Here is a 15,259-nt window from a genome sequence, read left to right as displayed (position 1 = left end):
AGTGTGATCACATGCTTCCCTGAACATTTAAAAAGTACGTATAACCCTGCTAACACACAACGCTGCAGTAAGTAACGTAATACGAACACGTAAAAGATCACTTCTTCAATGTCCCAATGCTAAAGTGAATGTATTTACATCTTTTAAAAAACAATTACAAACAAAACCAACCAAAATGTTAAAATCTGCTCGTCTAGTGCTGTTGTGGAGGACAGATCAAAGACACTTGACTGGCGCAAAGTCTTCAGCGTTATCTTACAAATGTACAACTTCAGCAGAGCGCTTTCCAAACAGGCGCTCTTTGGACAGCTGCCTGAACTTTAACCTGTATATTTCTTTGAGTTCCTCATCATCAGCGTTATTGCAGTTCCAGGACACAGAATTCCTCAGAGCCAGGATCTCCACCGGAGGAAATTGTTGAAACCATGAAAAGAAGATTGCTCTTGGTCTCTAACTCCACTCTCTATGGCGGAGGATATCTGGATCATTGTCAGCAACAAATTCAAGAGTTTTTTGGAGAGTAGGTTGATCACTTCCAAATATACAGTAAACTTGAATGTAAACTGCTGACCCAAGAAAGTGGTGCTGGTCTGATACTGCAGTGCGCATGTCTCTGTGCTGTTCTCTTTAAGCTGCCAGCACAGTAGAAGAGATATATTGTCTCATTAATATTTCCTATATATATATCGGAAATATTAATGAGACAGTTCTACATTAAGTTTCTTACGTGCAGTATTCAACAACAAAAATGATACTGTGGAGCAGAACCATGTGACCCAGTTCCCGGGAGACAATACTAGTTTTGATTTGGAGAGAGCTCACTATTTGTGCATCCTTTTGCCGGTGGTCCTAAAACCTGCCCGGAGGCGCACGTAAGCGCCGATCACAGCCTTCTATATGCAACAGCACAGGGTATTACTACTACTACTACTACTACTACTAATAATAATAATAATAATAATAATAATAATAATAATAATAATGTTTTTATTCCAATACTATACGGGCTTTCATTGCATATTGTATTGTCAGACTACATTTAAGTACAGTGTAAATCCCTGCTAACACACAATGTTGCCATAACGTTGTGGCAACGTAATTGTGTTAGCTGGGATGTGACTGCTTTGTATTGTAAATCGCCTTGATATGTCCTTGATCATGTCTTCTGATCTCCTGACTTAATCATGTTTTGCTGGACTTAAATAAAAATAAAGTTATTGTCTTTGATCTCTGGTCGTCACCTAGTGCCACCGGGCGCCTCCGGGCAGGTTTTAGGACGACCCTCGTTTTGCTAAAAAAAAAAAAAAAAAAACGAGATCTAGTTAAAGCATATACAACTATTTATGCACGTAACCTTTTTAAATTCGGACTTTTCCTTCTTGCAGGCAAGTTAAACGGATTTTATTCATCCCTTATGCCCTACATGATAGAGATGGATATGCCAAAACTGCGAGACAGAAATTTCAGAGTTTGGGTAAGGTTTCACCATTTCATCCTTTTTTAAGGATTATTTAATTAGACTTTTTTTATTTAATTGAAATATATGGTTTTAAGTTTTCTTTCAACTTCATATGGTATCTTTAGTTTTACCCATTCATGTTTATTATAACTACAAATAAATAATTTGTAATGGCTGTTACACTGCTTTATATGGACTAGCTTGTGCATAACAATAATACAAAGTGTCTAAGTATCAGATCATTAAAATATTTAATTTGTTTCAACGACTATGTTAAGAACACTAGTATATAAATCAGAGGTGGGGAGCATCCGGCCTCCGGGCCGTATGCGGCCCCTGAGGCTGTTTGCTCCGGTCCTAGAGTCAATTTGGGAAAAATAATTTCTGTGACATACACTTAACACTAGAAGCGCCGAGCTTATGTAATAAACATCTCTACTGCGTTTTAACTGCATAAACACGAAAATAAATAAGTTATAAACACATTTACCTAGAATAGCCAAAATCGAGTTATTTTCACCGGTCATTAAAATACATAATAACTCAAATATAACGCATAATCCTGCCTGCCCTTTACAATAGAGTCAGTCTGGCGCTCAAATGGCGATCTCTACCTATCTACAGGCTTTCATATGCTTGAAAAATACACGCATTGTACAGTATTACAGGTGTTTTCTTCAGCTGTAGTCAGATTGAGTGGACACAGTGATTACCCGCAAATAGACAGACTTCTTGCGTTCTTGATTGTTTTCCTCCTTGCTCCCTTTCCCATAACCCCTGACTGTGACCCTACATCTTGACAGCACTTAGCTTTCACCGTCCAGGATGTAGGACCTCACTTACTGTACTTGTTTAAATTGTAAATTGGAATTTGTAAAATGTATTTTGAATTGCTATGTTTTAGTTAAATTGAATTTGTAATGATTGATGCCTTCCTTATACTTACTGTATTTTTGCATTATGTTGGAAGTCGCACTGGATAAGGGCGTCTGCCAAGAAATAATAATAATAATAATAATAATAATAATAATAATAATAATAACGGAGATTGGAGAGAGCGCGTTTTGGACATGCCGTGTATATGAACATGACTGATTCAGGGGCATCAGTGATACTGGGAATGGCAGATCATTCGTGGGTTTGTGCCAGTGCTGTGAAAACATAGCGAGTGATAAGCCAGGTCCAAATGGCACCGAGTGCTTTTACTCTACTTATCAATACGTGATTGCTACTGCACATAGTAGAGAGTGCAATACCGTATGCACATCGCATGCAAAATAATGATTCCTGGACATTATCAGTGGAGCAGCATTTATTGCGATGCTATATATTCGTGGAGTAAAAGTGTTCATCTGGAGAGGGCTGTCAAAATGCAGTGTGAGGTACGAGCTCATGCAGGGAAAGTGCAGAAACATGTCCTGTGTGGACTGTCCTGAGCTGTCAGGTATGCAGGCTAAATATATAGTAAATAGTTTATTGAAATACACTGATTTTATTCACTGTAGCTTTGTATGTTGAAAACAAAGTTTACACAGTGTTGAAAATGTTTACTTTAGTGTACAATTATGTTTTGATAAATGCAATAGTTATTTTTGAACTATAAAATATTGCTTTTGAGCATTATTCCAATATTTACGTTTACACTTGTTTCATTATCTTATTGTATGCCGTTTTTTGAGCTTTTTGCTTATTGTAGGCTATATAGTTATTTATGTTTTGACTGCAGTGTGTGCGTTTAGAAAAAAGTGAATTGTTCTTGCATTAGAATGTAAGTTTCATCTGTATTAATGTTTTGATGTAGGTGTATTAATTAAGGTTGTGGCCCGTGAATACATTTGTGAATACTCGAATGGCCCTTTATAGGAAAAAGGTTCTCCACCCCTGATATAAATTAATACATTGAATACCTCAGATGTTGACCACAATGGTCAATTGCTGACTTTGCATCAGAACTTAGACATAAATGGATGGACGCCATTGGATTTCAACCTCATTGGACTCTAATCATCTTTACTTAAAATGTTCCCAGAACACGTACCTCAATTTTGTCTTCAGTTGCATTTGCTTAAACAAGTGACATTTTCCCTTTGTAGTCTAGTGTTGTATAGTAATTCTAAACTCATGTCTTCTGAAGGTTACCACATTGACAGTATTCACGAAGACCCGGATCCAGTGGATGCCGTGAGAAAAGCACAAGGCATCTTCATTGGTACGTTTGCGTCTTTCTTGCTGACAGTTAACAAACAGCATTAAAAGCATGGCAAAGCAGAGTTCAAAGCAGAGGCAAGGTATTTGGCTCACCTTGTTTTCGCAGTTCCAACTTACTGAAAAAAGAATGAAGGCCAGAGGTTTGTTCATGGATCCCAGGGAGAGAGCTTTAGAGGTTCGATTGGTTGCTCTTAATTTAGATTTTCTGTGTGTAAGGAAAGGTGTCCTATTTTATTATTACTTATTTATTTATTATTTTATATTATATTTATATTATGTTTTTGACAGGTCAGATGTGCATCAGTAATGAATCATTTATCAGTAGAAAGTAGGGCTGGGTGATATGTCTTAAAAAGTAATATCTCGATATTTTTAGAAGTTTGGAAGTATATATATATTTCTTGTTTTCTCCAATCAAGCTATAAAATAAGACCAAAGACATTCAAACTACAAGTCTTTCTTTAATCATTAAATATGCAAAACTTATAAATACCACATGCAGGCTATCATAGTAAATATGATTTTTGTTTTACCTGACTTACATTAAACACCTGAGTAGTTCTATATTAAATAAATAAAATAATAACAATACAAAAATGCCTATTATGCCTGTATAAACCATGCGCAAAATAAGAAATACTGACTGTCAAACTACATTTTTACGAAAAACCACGGAATACATTCAAGCCTGCCAAATAGACTTCATGAAGACCCAACAGAATGTAACACATTACAGCGCATGTGTTGCGTGATTACTATTACTTGTGTTGCTGTTGTTATGGGATATATATATATGCATATACACAGTATTATTTACTGTCACATAACAATATTAACACAAGTAATAGTAATCACGCAACACATATGCTGTACCTGAAATCTACCTGAATCTTCACGGTCACGTTTCGATTCTGCTTACCAGTACAGCACTGTATAATGTGACAATACAAAATAGTTATTATTATAATAATAAAAAATAAAAAAAACTTGTGTACCACTTGAGCATCTTAATAAAAATAAAATGAAACATTCTGTATTTGTTTATATTGCTTTCCAATTTATGAAAATGCAAACCAACGTTATTATTCTTTAATTTTATACAAATTATATCAATCTAAATTAGTGGGGGGTGGGGGATGTGATTGTATATTGTCGGGGGTGCTTGCAAATCAGGTTTAGCCTGGCGACAACGGTGGGGCGGAACATTATTATTATTATTATTATTTTCATTTTTTTGCAGATGCCCTTATCCAGGTGACATAAGTGCAATACAAAGTGCAAAAATACAGTTAAGTACAAGGCATCAAACATTACAAATTCAAATTTACATTAAACAAAGCAATTCAAGATATAATACATTATACAACTTCCAATTTATACAGTTAAGGTAAGTGCGGACATACATCCTGGAAAGTAAAGCTATGTGCCGTCAAGATCTAAGGTATAGTCAAGGGTTACGGGAAAGGAAGCAAGGAGGAAAATCAATCAATAATGCAGGAAGCATGATAAAATGCTATGAAGTGCTATCTAACAGGGATTAAAAGGACTAATATTAAAAAGACTGTCTGAAAAGATGTGTCTTGAGCAAGCGCCAGAAGGAGGTCAAGGACTCTGCTGTTTTGACTTCGGTGGGAAGATCGTTCCACCATTTAGGGGCCAGGGATGAGAAGGAGCGGGCTCTGGAGGAAGGGGAGTGGAGAGAAGGCAGAGTTAGTTGAGACAGCGGTAGGTGAGGGTCAATGTCTTTAACTGAACGCGTGGCGGTATTGGGAGCCATTGGAGGGAGCGGAGCAGTGGAGTAGCGTGTGCGAATCACAACAGAGAGAATACCAGATGACCCGCAGAGTTCTGGATGAGCTGGAGTGGGCAGGTAGTAGTTGCAGGCAGGCCGGCCAGGAGGGAGTTGCAGTAGTCCAGGCGGGAGAGGACCAGTGACTGGACAAGCAGCTGAGTCGAGTAGTCGGTGAGGGAGGGACGGATTTGGTGTATGTTGCTCAGGAAGAATCTACAGGTGCGTGTCAGCGTGGTGATGTACTGGGTGTAGGAGAGCACAGGATCAAGGGTGACTTCTAGATTTTTAGCCGAGGAAGAAGGAGAGAGTGTGGTGGATTCCAAGGGGATCGAGATGGAGAGATCAGCAGAACGTGAGGAAGAGTGGGGGAAAAACAGGAGATCCGATTTGGAGAGGTTGAGTTTGAGGTGGTGTGAGTGCATCCAGGTGGAGATAGCAGACAAACGAGAAGAGATGCGAGAGGGGATGAGATGGTCAGAAGAGGGAAAAGACAGGAAGAACTGGGCATCATCAGCATAGAAGTGGTAGGAGAAACCATGGGATTCGATGAGGGAGCCCAGGGGCGAATGTAGAGAGAGAACAGGAGGGGGCCCAGGACGGAGCCTTGGGGTACGCCTGTGAGGAGAGGCTGGGGGGTGGATGAGGAACCTCGCCATGTCACTTGGTAGGTCCAGTCGCTGAGGTAGGAGGACAACCAGGTGAGAGCAGTCCCAGAGATTCCAAGGTCAGCGAGGCAGGAGAGGAGGATGGAGTGATTGACAGTGTCAAATGCTGTGGAGAGATCAAGGATGATGAGGACTGAGGAGAGGGAGGCCGCCCGAGCAAAGCTGAGGGAGTCAGTGACTGCCAGGAGAGCCGTCTCAGTGGAGTGAGCTGTGCGGAAGCCGGATTGCAGAGGATCAAGGAGTGAATGATGGAACAGAAAGTCAGAGAGCTGATGGTGGACTGCCCGCTCGAGAGTCTTTGAGAGGAAGGGGAGTAGGGAGACAGGGCGGTAGTTCTGAGGAGAGGTGGTGTCAAGGGTTGGTTTCGAGTGGGATGATAGCAGCTTGTTTAAATGCAGAGGGGAATCAGCCAGAGAGGAGTTGAGGAGGGAGGAGATGAAGGGGAGTAGATCAGGAGCAGTCGCTTGGAGGAGGCGAGAAGGGAGAGGGTCCAGGGCACACGTTGTAGGTTTGTGACATAGGAGGAGAGCAGAAACGCTAGAGTCCGAGAGGTGAGAATGAAGAAAAGGAAGCTTGGTCGGTGGGAGGTTTGGGTGTGATGGGAGGGCAGGGGGGACTGTTGAAGAGCCTGCGGATGTCTGCAATCTTGGAGGAGAAGAAGGAGGCAAAATCATCAGCAGTGAGAGATGAGGGAGGAGGAGGGGGAGGGGTTCCAGGAGGGAGGAGAAGGTGGAGTAGAGTTTGTGGGGGTTGTTGACAGTGGATTCGAAGAGTGATTGGAAGTAAGATTTCTTGGCTGAGGTGAGTGAGGAGGAGAATGTAGACAGTGTAGCGTTAAGAGGGGGGATGTGTATTTTGATAAAAGCATTCTAGCCCTGAGCTGGAGCTCTGATCTAAAGAAGACTTCTCCCCCAAAGTTACCATTACCAGAATTCCTGAGCTCATCAGCCCATGAACTGTTCTATGTCAAAATGACAGTTTAGGGAGTTGGTTCACCTACAATGGGCCAAATGGCTTGGAATCCCTGCTGTGAAAATGTCTGGGGAATATGTTTTGGAGGTCATAAAACCCTTTGAAGCGGGCGAGATCTGAAATCCCGAAACAGAGCTACGAACCCAAGCCAACCGGCATTTCCAAAAGATGGCATGGATTGACATCAGGCATAAATCGAGCCTCCTCCAATAGGAGACTGGGGTCTGAAACCGAAATCCAGTCTTGCAAACTCAAGAACCAATCATCTATGCTCTATCAGCCATAAATAGGCAACGCACAGCACTTTCTCGCTTTCTCACCTGAACCGGTAACTCGCTGCTACAACTCAACTTGTAGCTCTGTTGTCAGAACCGGAACCGGAAACCAACCAAGTCTTTGCCGGCAACAGAAGAGTTTAACTGGGAGAAGGAGATTGAGCCGTATGAAGAATTCTTTAAAGAACTTTACTAAGTAAAGAACTTTAGAACCTGCGCCTGCCCGCCTGTGCCCACCTGATCAGTGGAGTGTATGCAGCTGGACAATTGACTAAGTCGACTGTAATACAGAAGTGTTCAGTCATTTAAATAGCTATTGAGTCTTAAGAAACTTGACCCTTGGAAACTAACAGGGCCCTGCCCTGTTTTCCTCAAAGACTTTGTCTTCAAGTAACTACGGTGGAAAACCCTGCTTGCCAAGAAGACATCCTGTGCACACCCTTGGAGCCTTCAAACCAGTGGAAAATCTGTTTGGAGCATAGACTGAAGTGGAAGTTATTGGACAAAGCCGAACCAGACTGCCTTTGTTCCAAACCACACAGACCTCATGCCGTGTGTTTTTATTTGAGCCCGAAGACAGAGAGGCCTCTCTGCGACGAAGTTCAGATAAGTTTAACAGTTTGGAGTTTATTATTCATGACATTTGAGAAATTAATTAGAAATGTTATTCTGTGAGTCATAAACTTTAGAATGTGTAATATCATTTAGTATTTTCTTAAATATAAATGAGTGCTGCATTAAACTGTTTTGTTTGACAATTTTAGAAATAAAATCTCTTTAACTGTTTAGTCTGAAATTGACACACATTAATAGACACTAGATTATAGGTGGACCTGCCTATCCTTAATCATTGAACAGTAATCAATTAGGGAGAATTGTGGTAAAAAGCAATGATAGAATCTCAGCAACCAAACGTAAATGAGACTGATATATATAACGAGAAGTTTGTTTGACATAAATACTAACCTGCATTAGTTATTTAATGTTCGACTAATAATACTAATGAGTGAATCAGCTTCGTCTTACTAACCGGTATTGTAGTCGATGTGTTTGTAATTTTGTGTAACGTTGTGTGTGTTATCATATGCGATTCCATGTTCTTTGATTTGGTCACGGAAGTGATTTGTTGATCTTGAGTGAATTTAAATTAGTTTTTCCCTTTTTGTATAACTAGTGTAGTGCTACATTTTATCTTTGTTTTTAATAAATTGGAGAATTTACATCTTTGGAATTGGTGTCTGTGTCCAATTATTTCAGAAATTGAGTTCTACAAGATTCTAGGATTCTTGATAAGGTGGTACTTAAATTCACTTCTTTAACTGTAATGTATAAGTGTACCTTATGCTACAACAGTAAAGAGCGGTAGAGTTCGAGGTCAGCTGGGAGTTTGGTCCTTTTCCACTTCTGTTCTGCGGCACGCAAACTAGTTTGGGAAGAGAGCCAAGGCTGAAGAGAGGAGGGATGGGCAGGACGAGACGTGAGAGGAAAGAGAGAATCAAGGGAGGAGGTGAGGGAGGAGAACAAAGAGGAGGTAGCACAGTTGACAGATAGATGGGAAAAACAGTCAATGGAAGGTAAGAGAGTGGAGGGGGAGGGGGAGCGGAGATTACGGTGGAAGGTGACAGAGGGAGTGGGTTGAGTGGGGAGGGAGTGGGTTGAGTGGGGAGGGAGGGGAGGGAAAGGGAGAAGGAGATGTGCGCTTGTGCTTTAAAGTTTCTTTTGGTTATTGTTTTCGCTCACACACGTTTGGCCAGGGGTACCGCTTCCCAGCTAAAACACAATTTTGCTACAACATTGTGGCAACATTGTGTGTTAGTTAGGGTTAGCTTGAATAGCACTGCGTGAAACCCTGTATGTGTGTATGTATGTACAGTGGGGGAAAAAAGTATTTGATCCCCTGCTGATTTTGTACGTTTGCCCACTGACAAAGAAATGATCAGTCTATAATTTTAATGGTAGGTGTATTTTAACAGTGAGAGACAGAATAACAACAAAAAAATCCAGAAAAATGCATTTCAAAAAAGTTATAAATTGATTTGCATGTTCATTAGGGAAATAAGTATTTGACCCCTTCAACTTAGTACTTAGGCAAAACCCTTGTTGGCAATCACAGAGGTCAGACGTTTCTTGTAGTTGGCCACCAGGTTTGTACACATCTCAGGAGGGATTTTGTCCCACTCCTCTTTGCAGATCCTCTCCAAGTCATTAAGGTTTCGAGGCTGACGTTTGGCAACTCGAACCTTCAGCTCCCTCCACAGATTTTCTATGGGATTAAGGTCTGGAGACTGGCTAGCCCACTCCAGGACCTTAATGTACTTCTTCTTGAGCAACTCCTTTGATGCCTTGGCTGTGTGTTTTGGGTCATTTTCATGCTGGAATACCCATCCACGACCCAGGAGAAGGGAAGGAGGTTCTCACCCATGATTTGATGGTACATGGCCCCGTCCATCGTCCCTTTGATGCGGTGCAGTTGTGCTGTCCCCTTAGCTGAAAAACACCCCCAAAGCATAATGTTTCCACCTCCATGTTTGATGGTGGGGATGGTGTTCTTGGGGTCATTCCTCCTCCTCCAAATACGGCGAGTTGAGCTCGATTTTGGTCTCATCTGACCACAACACTTTCACCCAGTTCTCCTCTGAATCATTCAGATGTTCATTGCCAAACTTCAGACGGGCCTGTACATGTACTTTCTTGAGCAGGGGGGCCTTGCGGGCGCTGCAGGATTTCAGTCCTTCACAGCGTAGTGTGTTACCAATTGTTTTCTTGGTGACTATGTTCCCAGCTGCCTTGAGATCATTAACAAGATCCTCCCGTGTAGTTCTGGGCTGATTCCTCACCGTTCTCATGATCATTGAAACTCCATGAGGTGAGATCTTGCATGGAGCCACAGACCAAGGGATACTGACAGTTATTTTGTGTTTCTTCCATTTGCGAATAATCGCACCAACTGTTGTCACCTTCTCACCAAGCTGCTTGGCGATGGTCTTGTAGCCCATTCCAGCCTTGTGTAGGTCTACAATCTTGTCCCTGACATCCTTGGACAGCTCTTTGGTCTTGGCCATGAGGGAGAGTTTGGAATCTGATTGATTGATTACTTCTGTGGACAGGTGTCTTTTATACAGGTAACGAGCTGAGATTAGGAGCACTCCCTTTTTCTGGATTTTTTTGTTGTTATTCTGTCTCTCACTGTTAAAATACACCTACCATTAAAATTATAGACTGATCATTTCTTTGTCAGTGGGCAAATGTACAAAATCAGCAGGGGATCAAATACTTTTTTCCCTCACTGTATGTATGTATGTATGTATTCGCTTATGTTCTTAGTGTGTAATTTAGACATTTAATAAGTGTATTATTTCATTCATTCACTTCCATTGCTTTTAAAACATCTTAATATAGCGAGAGTGTAACAGTCAAGATTGTAATTCCACGCACCTGTCTCTTTGTAAAATAAACATGCAACTTTATAAGCAGTTGCATCTCCTGATTAAGGACCTCAAAACTACTCATTTACTAACATCAACACAAATTATTCGATAATAACACACCACCGACACACATTTGCTTCCTTCTCTTCATTCCTTCTCCCACCTTACTTTTATAAATGAAGAAGGCGATTGGCTGAATAAAAAATTACTGATAAGTGTCTTCTGCAAGTGATTGGCCACGAAGATTGAAAAGCATTTCCTGCAAAGTGATTGGCTGCATAAAAAAAAAATGTTACTCCTCCCAAATTCCATGGTTTTCAGTTCTGCAGCTATACATTTTCATAACAATGACAAAAACCTGATACTCGCGAATTTCGCCCCAAAATAATACATCAAGTATATCATAAAAACTCGATATATCTCCCAGCCCTAATAGAAAGTCTTGAATTTGTCATGTAAATCTTTGATCTACAGGCGGTGGCAACACCTTTCGGCTTTTGAAAACCTTGTACGACCAAAATCTGCTTGTGGAAATAAGGCGGAGAGTGATCGAGGTAAGTGGCACTGGGGCTATATTGACTCATTATAATGCTATTCCCCTTACTTTTTCCACTCAAGGAACTTTGTTTGTGCTGCCCTTAGTAAATATATATCCTAGAAACTTCTACCATGTATAGACTAATGCACATTAATCATAGAGATATACAGTGAGGGAAAAAAGTATTTGATCCCCTGCTGATTTTGTACGTTTGCCCACTGACAAAGAAAGGATCAGTCTATAATTTTAATGGTAGGTGTATTTTAACAGTGAGAGACAGAATAACAGCAAGAAAATCCAGAAAAACGCATTTCAAAAAAGTTATAAATTGATTTGCATGTTAATGAGGGAAATAAGTATTTGATCCCCTATCAATCAGCAAGATTTCTGGCTCCCAGGTGTCTTTTATACAGGTAACGAGCTGAGATTAGGAGCACTCTCTTAAAGGGAGTGCTCCTAATCTCAGCTCGTTACCTGTATAAAAGACACCTGTCCACAGAAGCAATCAATCAATCAGATTCCAAACTCTCCAACACGGCCAAGACTAAAGAGCTGTCCAAGGTTGTCAGGGACAAGATTGTAGACCTACACAAGGCTGGAATGGGCTACAAGACCATCACCAAGCAGCTTGGTGAGAAGGTGACAACAGTTGGTGCGATTATTCGCAAATGGAAGAAACACAAAATAACTGTCAGTCTCCCTCGGTCTGGGGCTCCATGTCAGATCTCACCTCGTGGAGTTTCAATGATCATGAGAACGGTGAGGGATCAGCCCAGAACTACACGGGAGGATCTTGTTAATGATCTCAAGGCAGCTGGGACCATAGTCACCAAGAAAACAATTGGTAACACACTACGCCGTGAAGGACTGAAATCCTGCAGCGCCCGCAAGGTTCCCCTGCTCAAGAAAGTACATGTACAGGCCCATCTGAAATTTGCCAATGAACATCTGAATGATTCAGAGGAGAACTGGGTGAAAGTGTTGTGGTCAGATGAGACCAAAATCGAGCTCAACTCGCCGTATTTGGAGGAGGAGGAATGACCCCAAGAACACCATCCCCACCATCAAACATGGAGGTGGAAACATTATGCTTTGGGGGTGTTTTTCAGCTAAGGGGACAGCACATCTGCACCGCATCAAAGGGACGATGGACGGGGCCATGTACCGTCAAATCTTGGGTGAGAACCTCCTTCCCTCAGCCAGGGCATTGAAAATGGGTCGTGGATGGGTATTCCAGCATGACAATGACCCAAAACACACAGCCAAGGCAACAAAGGAGTGGCTCAAGAAGAAGCACATTAAGGTCCTGGAGTGGCCTAGCCAGTCTCCAGACCTTAATCCCATAGAAAATCTGTGGAGGGAGCTGAAGGTTCGAGTTGCCAAACGTCACCCTCGAAACCTTAATGACTTGGAAAGGATCTGCAAAGAGGAGTGGGACAAAATTACTGTTAAATTACACCTACCATTAAAATTATAGACTGATCATTTCTTTTTCAGTGGGCAAACGTACAAAATCAGCAGGGGATCAAATACTTTTTTCCCCCACTGTATAGATAGATCGCTTGAAAGATAATATATAAATACCTTCATTCATCCTTACGCATTCACATTCAATTACTTCTAAATAAATATATAATTCATCTCACCACTCAAAACACGTGGACCCCAGTACCCCACAATCCCATATTCACACCGTACAAGAAATCTACAATATGACGCCACTCACAGAAAGTTCGATGACTTTGTTTTGCAGGATGGAGTTCCCTATATGGGATCAAGCGCAGGAACAAACGTGTCGACCGCCAGCATCAACACAACCAATGACATGCCCATCGTCTACCCCCCTTCCCTCAAGGCCATCGGCTTGGTGCCCTTTAACATCAACCCGCACTATCTGGATGCAGATGCGAACAACAGGCACATGGGCGTGAGTATCAATACTGATTAATATGCAAGTCTAAAAGATTATATTGGCTACTAAATAATCAACAATATAGTTAATGAGTAGATATGTAATATTCTTTGTTACAATTCCACCTCACCACTTCTGTGACCTTGTGGACGACTTTCAGCATTGGTTTAGATGGGAAGGCCTGGACTACCATCAACACTTCAACTGCATTGCCACCCTGATGAGGCCAGGGTTTCAAAACTCCCATAAACAACAGGAAGTTTTTTGTATCAATGTGACCATGTTTAACTCATCCTCTGAAAATGTCAAGGCCAAGGAAATCAAATGTTTTGAGAACGGAGTGTCTCTGTCTGCTATAGCCTTGTCAGTACTCTGGGAGAAAGGCAGACACACACAGCCAAAATTAATTCATTTGGAAAAGTTCAATATAGTTGCTGATCAATACTAGACCTTTTCACATGTCAAACAGTCAGCATTGTAATCCATACATGACCAGATTGTGCTTGTAGATCATGAAAACAAGGCTGCATCTGGGATGAGTAGTAGTGAATCATTGAATAGTTGAGCTCCTGAGTGGCTCAACCAGTACATGCCTCAATTCAGAGCACAGGTTGGGCCCTATAATCTATTCTAGACTATAAAGGAGTCAAATGCTCAGGGTAACTGTGAGCTAGTGGAAGTGCTGGGGCTGGAAACTGGGTTTTAATTATGCGTTTAGAATTTACTGAATCAAATGGTCTTCTGCAGTGTTCCGGAAGCTTTCTGTTATTTCCTTTTACGCGAGCACACTATCCCGCCATTTATTTTCATGACCTTTTGACCGATGTTGGCTCCCAGTTGGCAGCCTTGTGTGAGCGTGTCGAGTGATTCTGTCCCTCTGTCTGAAGGAGACTCGTGAGCAGCGCATTGCACAGTACCACGAGGAGCCCGACACTCCCATCGTGCTGGTAAGTGCTGCTAAATCTTTATTGTCAAGACAGCAGAAAAGAAAAGGTTCAGCAGACCGGCGATCAGGGGAAGACAGCTTTTTAATAAGCATTTATCATTTAATGGAGGGAAACGACAACTATCGTGTGGGCTCTGCTGCTTCAGATCCTCCTCTGGGATATTAAACAAACCTAGTCATCAGTGAAAGAACAGGGACAGCCAGGGTTTCCTCAGCTGGTCATACAACAGTGACCTGTGTTCGTCCCCACAGTGCTGTCATCTTCCCATAGTGCTCAGCTGAATTGATTGGTCCCAAATTGTGATTGCTAACAAAGTGTGGATTGCTAACGTGCAATTTCTGTATTTGGTATTTCCAGGGCTTAAGAGAAGGCTCAATGCTGCTTGTGGAAGGAAACAAAGCAACTCTCTTGGGCACAACCAAGGCACGTCTCTTTGTAAGGTATAGGACCAACTTCATGTCAGCTTTTTCAACAGCCTTTTCAACTTCCTAAACGGGCCATTATTATTATTTTTAAACGGGCCCTTTACATTGCCTTTTTAAAATCCCAATTCAGCAGATTTTATAGGTCTTCCTTAGATCAAATCACAAAAGACTCTGAAAGGTTAAATTGTGAGGTGTCAGGGAAGCAGGAGAGTCCATCAAGTAGAAGATCAGTCTCTGAAGGAGCAGACATTTCTTCATCAAACAATTATCCATCCTTAGAGAACATCACCCTGTTGAGCTACGCCACAATTCATACTCATTAATATTCCCATTTTCAGGAGGAAGCCACCAACCGAGCACGAGCCCGGGACGGATTTCAGCTTCCTCCTGACGCAGAGCTGTCATTAAAACACAGGTCTTCATCTGGAGACGCATCAATAGAAACCAACTCAAGCTGGCAGTCCAGACCTCTGTATGTTTTATTTCTACAAACTGAATCAGTGAATAAAATTGTGACTTTTACAGGCTTTGTTTTTCGTGCTTATTCAATATGTCCTTCAAACAATTAATAACTAGGTATGACGTAACAGAGCAAACCACACCTATCATACAGAAGGTGAACTATATTTTGGATTTGC

At 41.5% G+C, this 15,259-nt stretch overlaps 1 protein-coding gene across 3 annotated transcripts; it reads left to right on the top strand.

Annotated features, from left to right (window-relative positions):
* Positions 1-332: 332 nt before the first annotated feature.
* Positions 333-15,143, top strand: LOC136711552 (alpha-aspartyl dipeptidase). 3 transcript variants are annotated; one of them, XM_066687878.1, is made up of 8 exons: positions 335-520; positions 1,386-1,474; positions 3,594-3,668; positions 11,274-11,353; positions 13,091-13,264; positions 14,137-14,196; positions 14,554-14,636; positions 14,960-15,143. In XM_066687878.1, the coding sequence occupies exons 1-8, from the start codon at positions 426-428 to the stop codon at positions 15,027-15,029; spliced, it is 726 nt and encodes a 241-aa protein (XP_066543975.1). In that variant the 5' UTR covers positions 335-425; the 3' UTR covers positions 15,030-15,143. The 3 variants fall into 3 exon arrangements, with proteins under 3 accessions (XP_066543977.1, XP_066543976.1, XP_066543975.1); XM_066687880.1 differs by lacking the exon at positions 3,594-3,668 and having other exon boundaries at positions 333-520; XM_066687879.1 differs by lacking the exon at positions 14,137-14,196 and having other exon boundaries at positions 334-520.
* The last annotated feature ends 116 nt before the right edge of the window (positions 15,144-15,259 follow it).

The sequence above is a fragment of the Amia ocellicauda genome, chromosome 16 (assembly GCF_036373705.1).
Source record: "Amia ocellicauda isolate fAmiCal2 chromosome 16, fAmiCal2.hap1, whole genome shotgun sequence".
In the NCBI taxonomy this organism is placed as follows: domain Eukaryota; kingdom Metazoa; phylum Chordata; class Actinopteri; order Amiiformes; family Amiidae; genus Amia; species Amia ocellicauda.
This window is presented reverse-complemented; position numbering and strand designations above follow the sequence as displayed.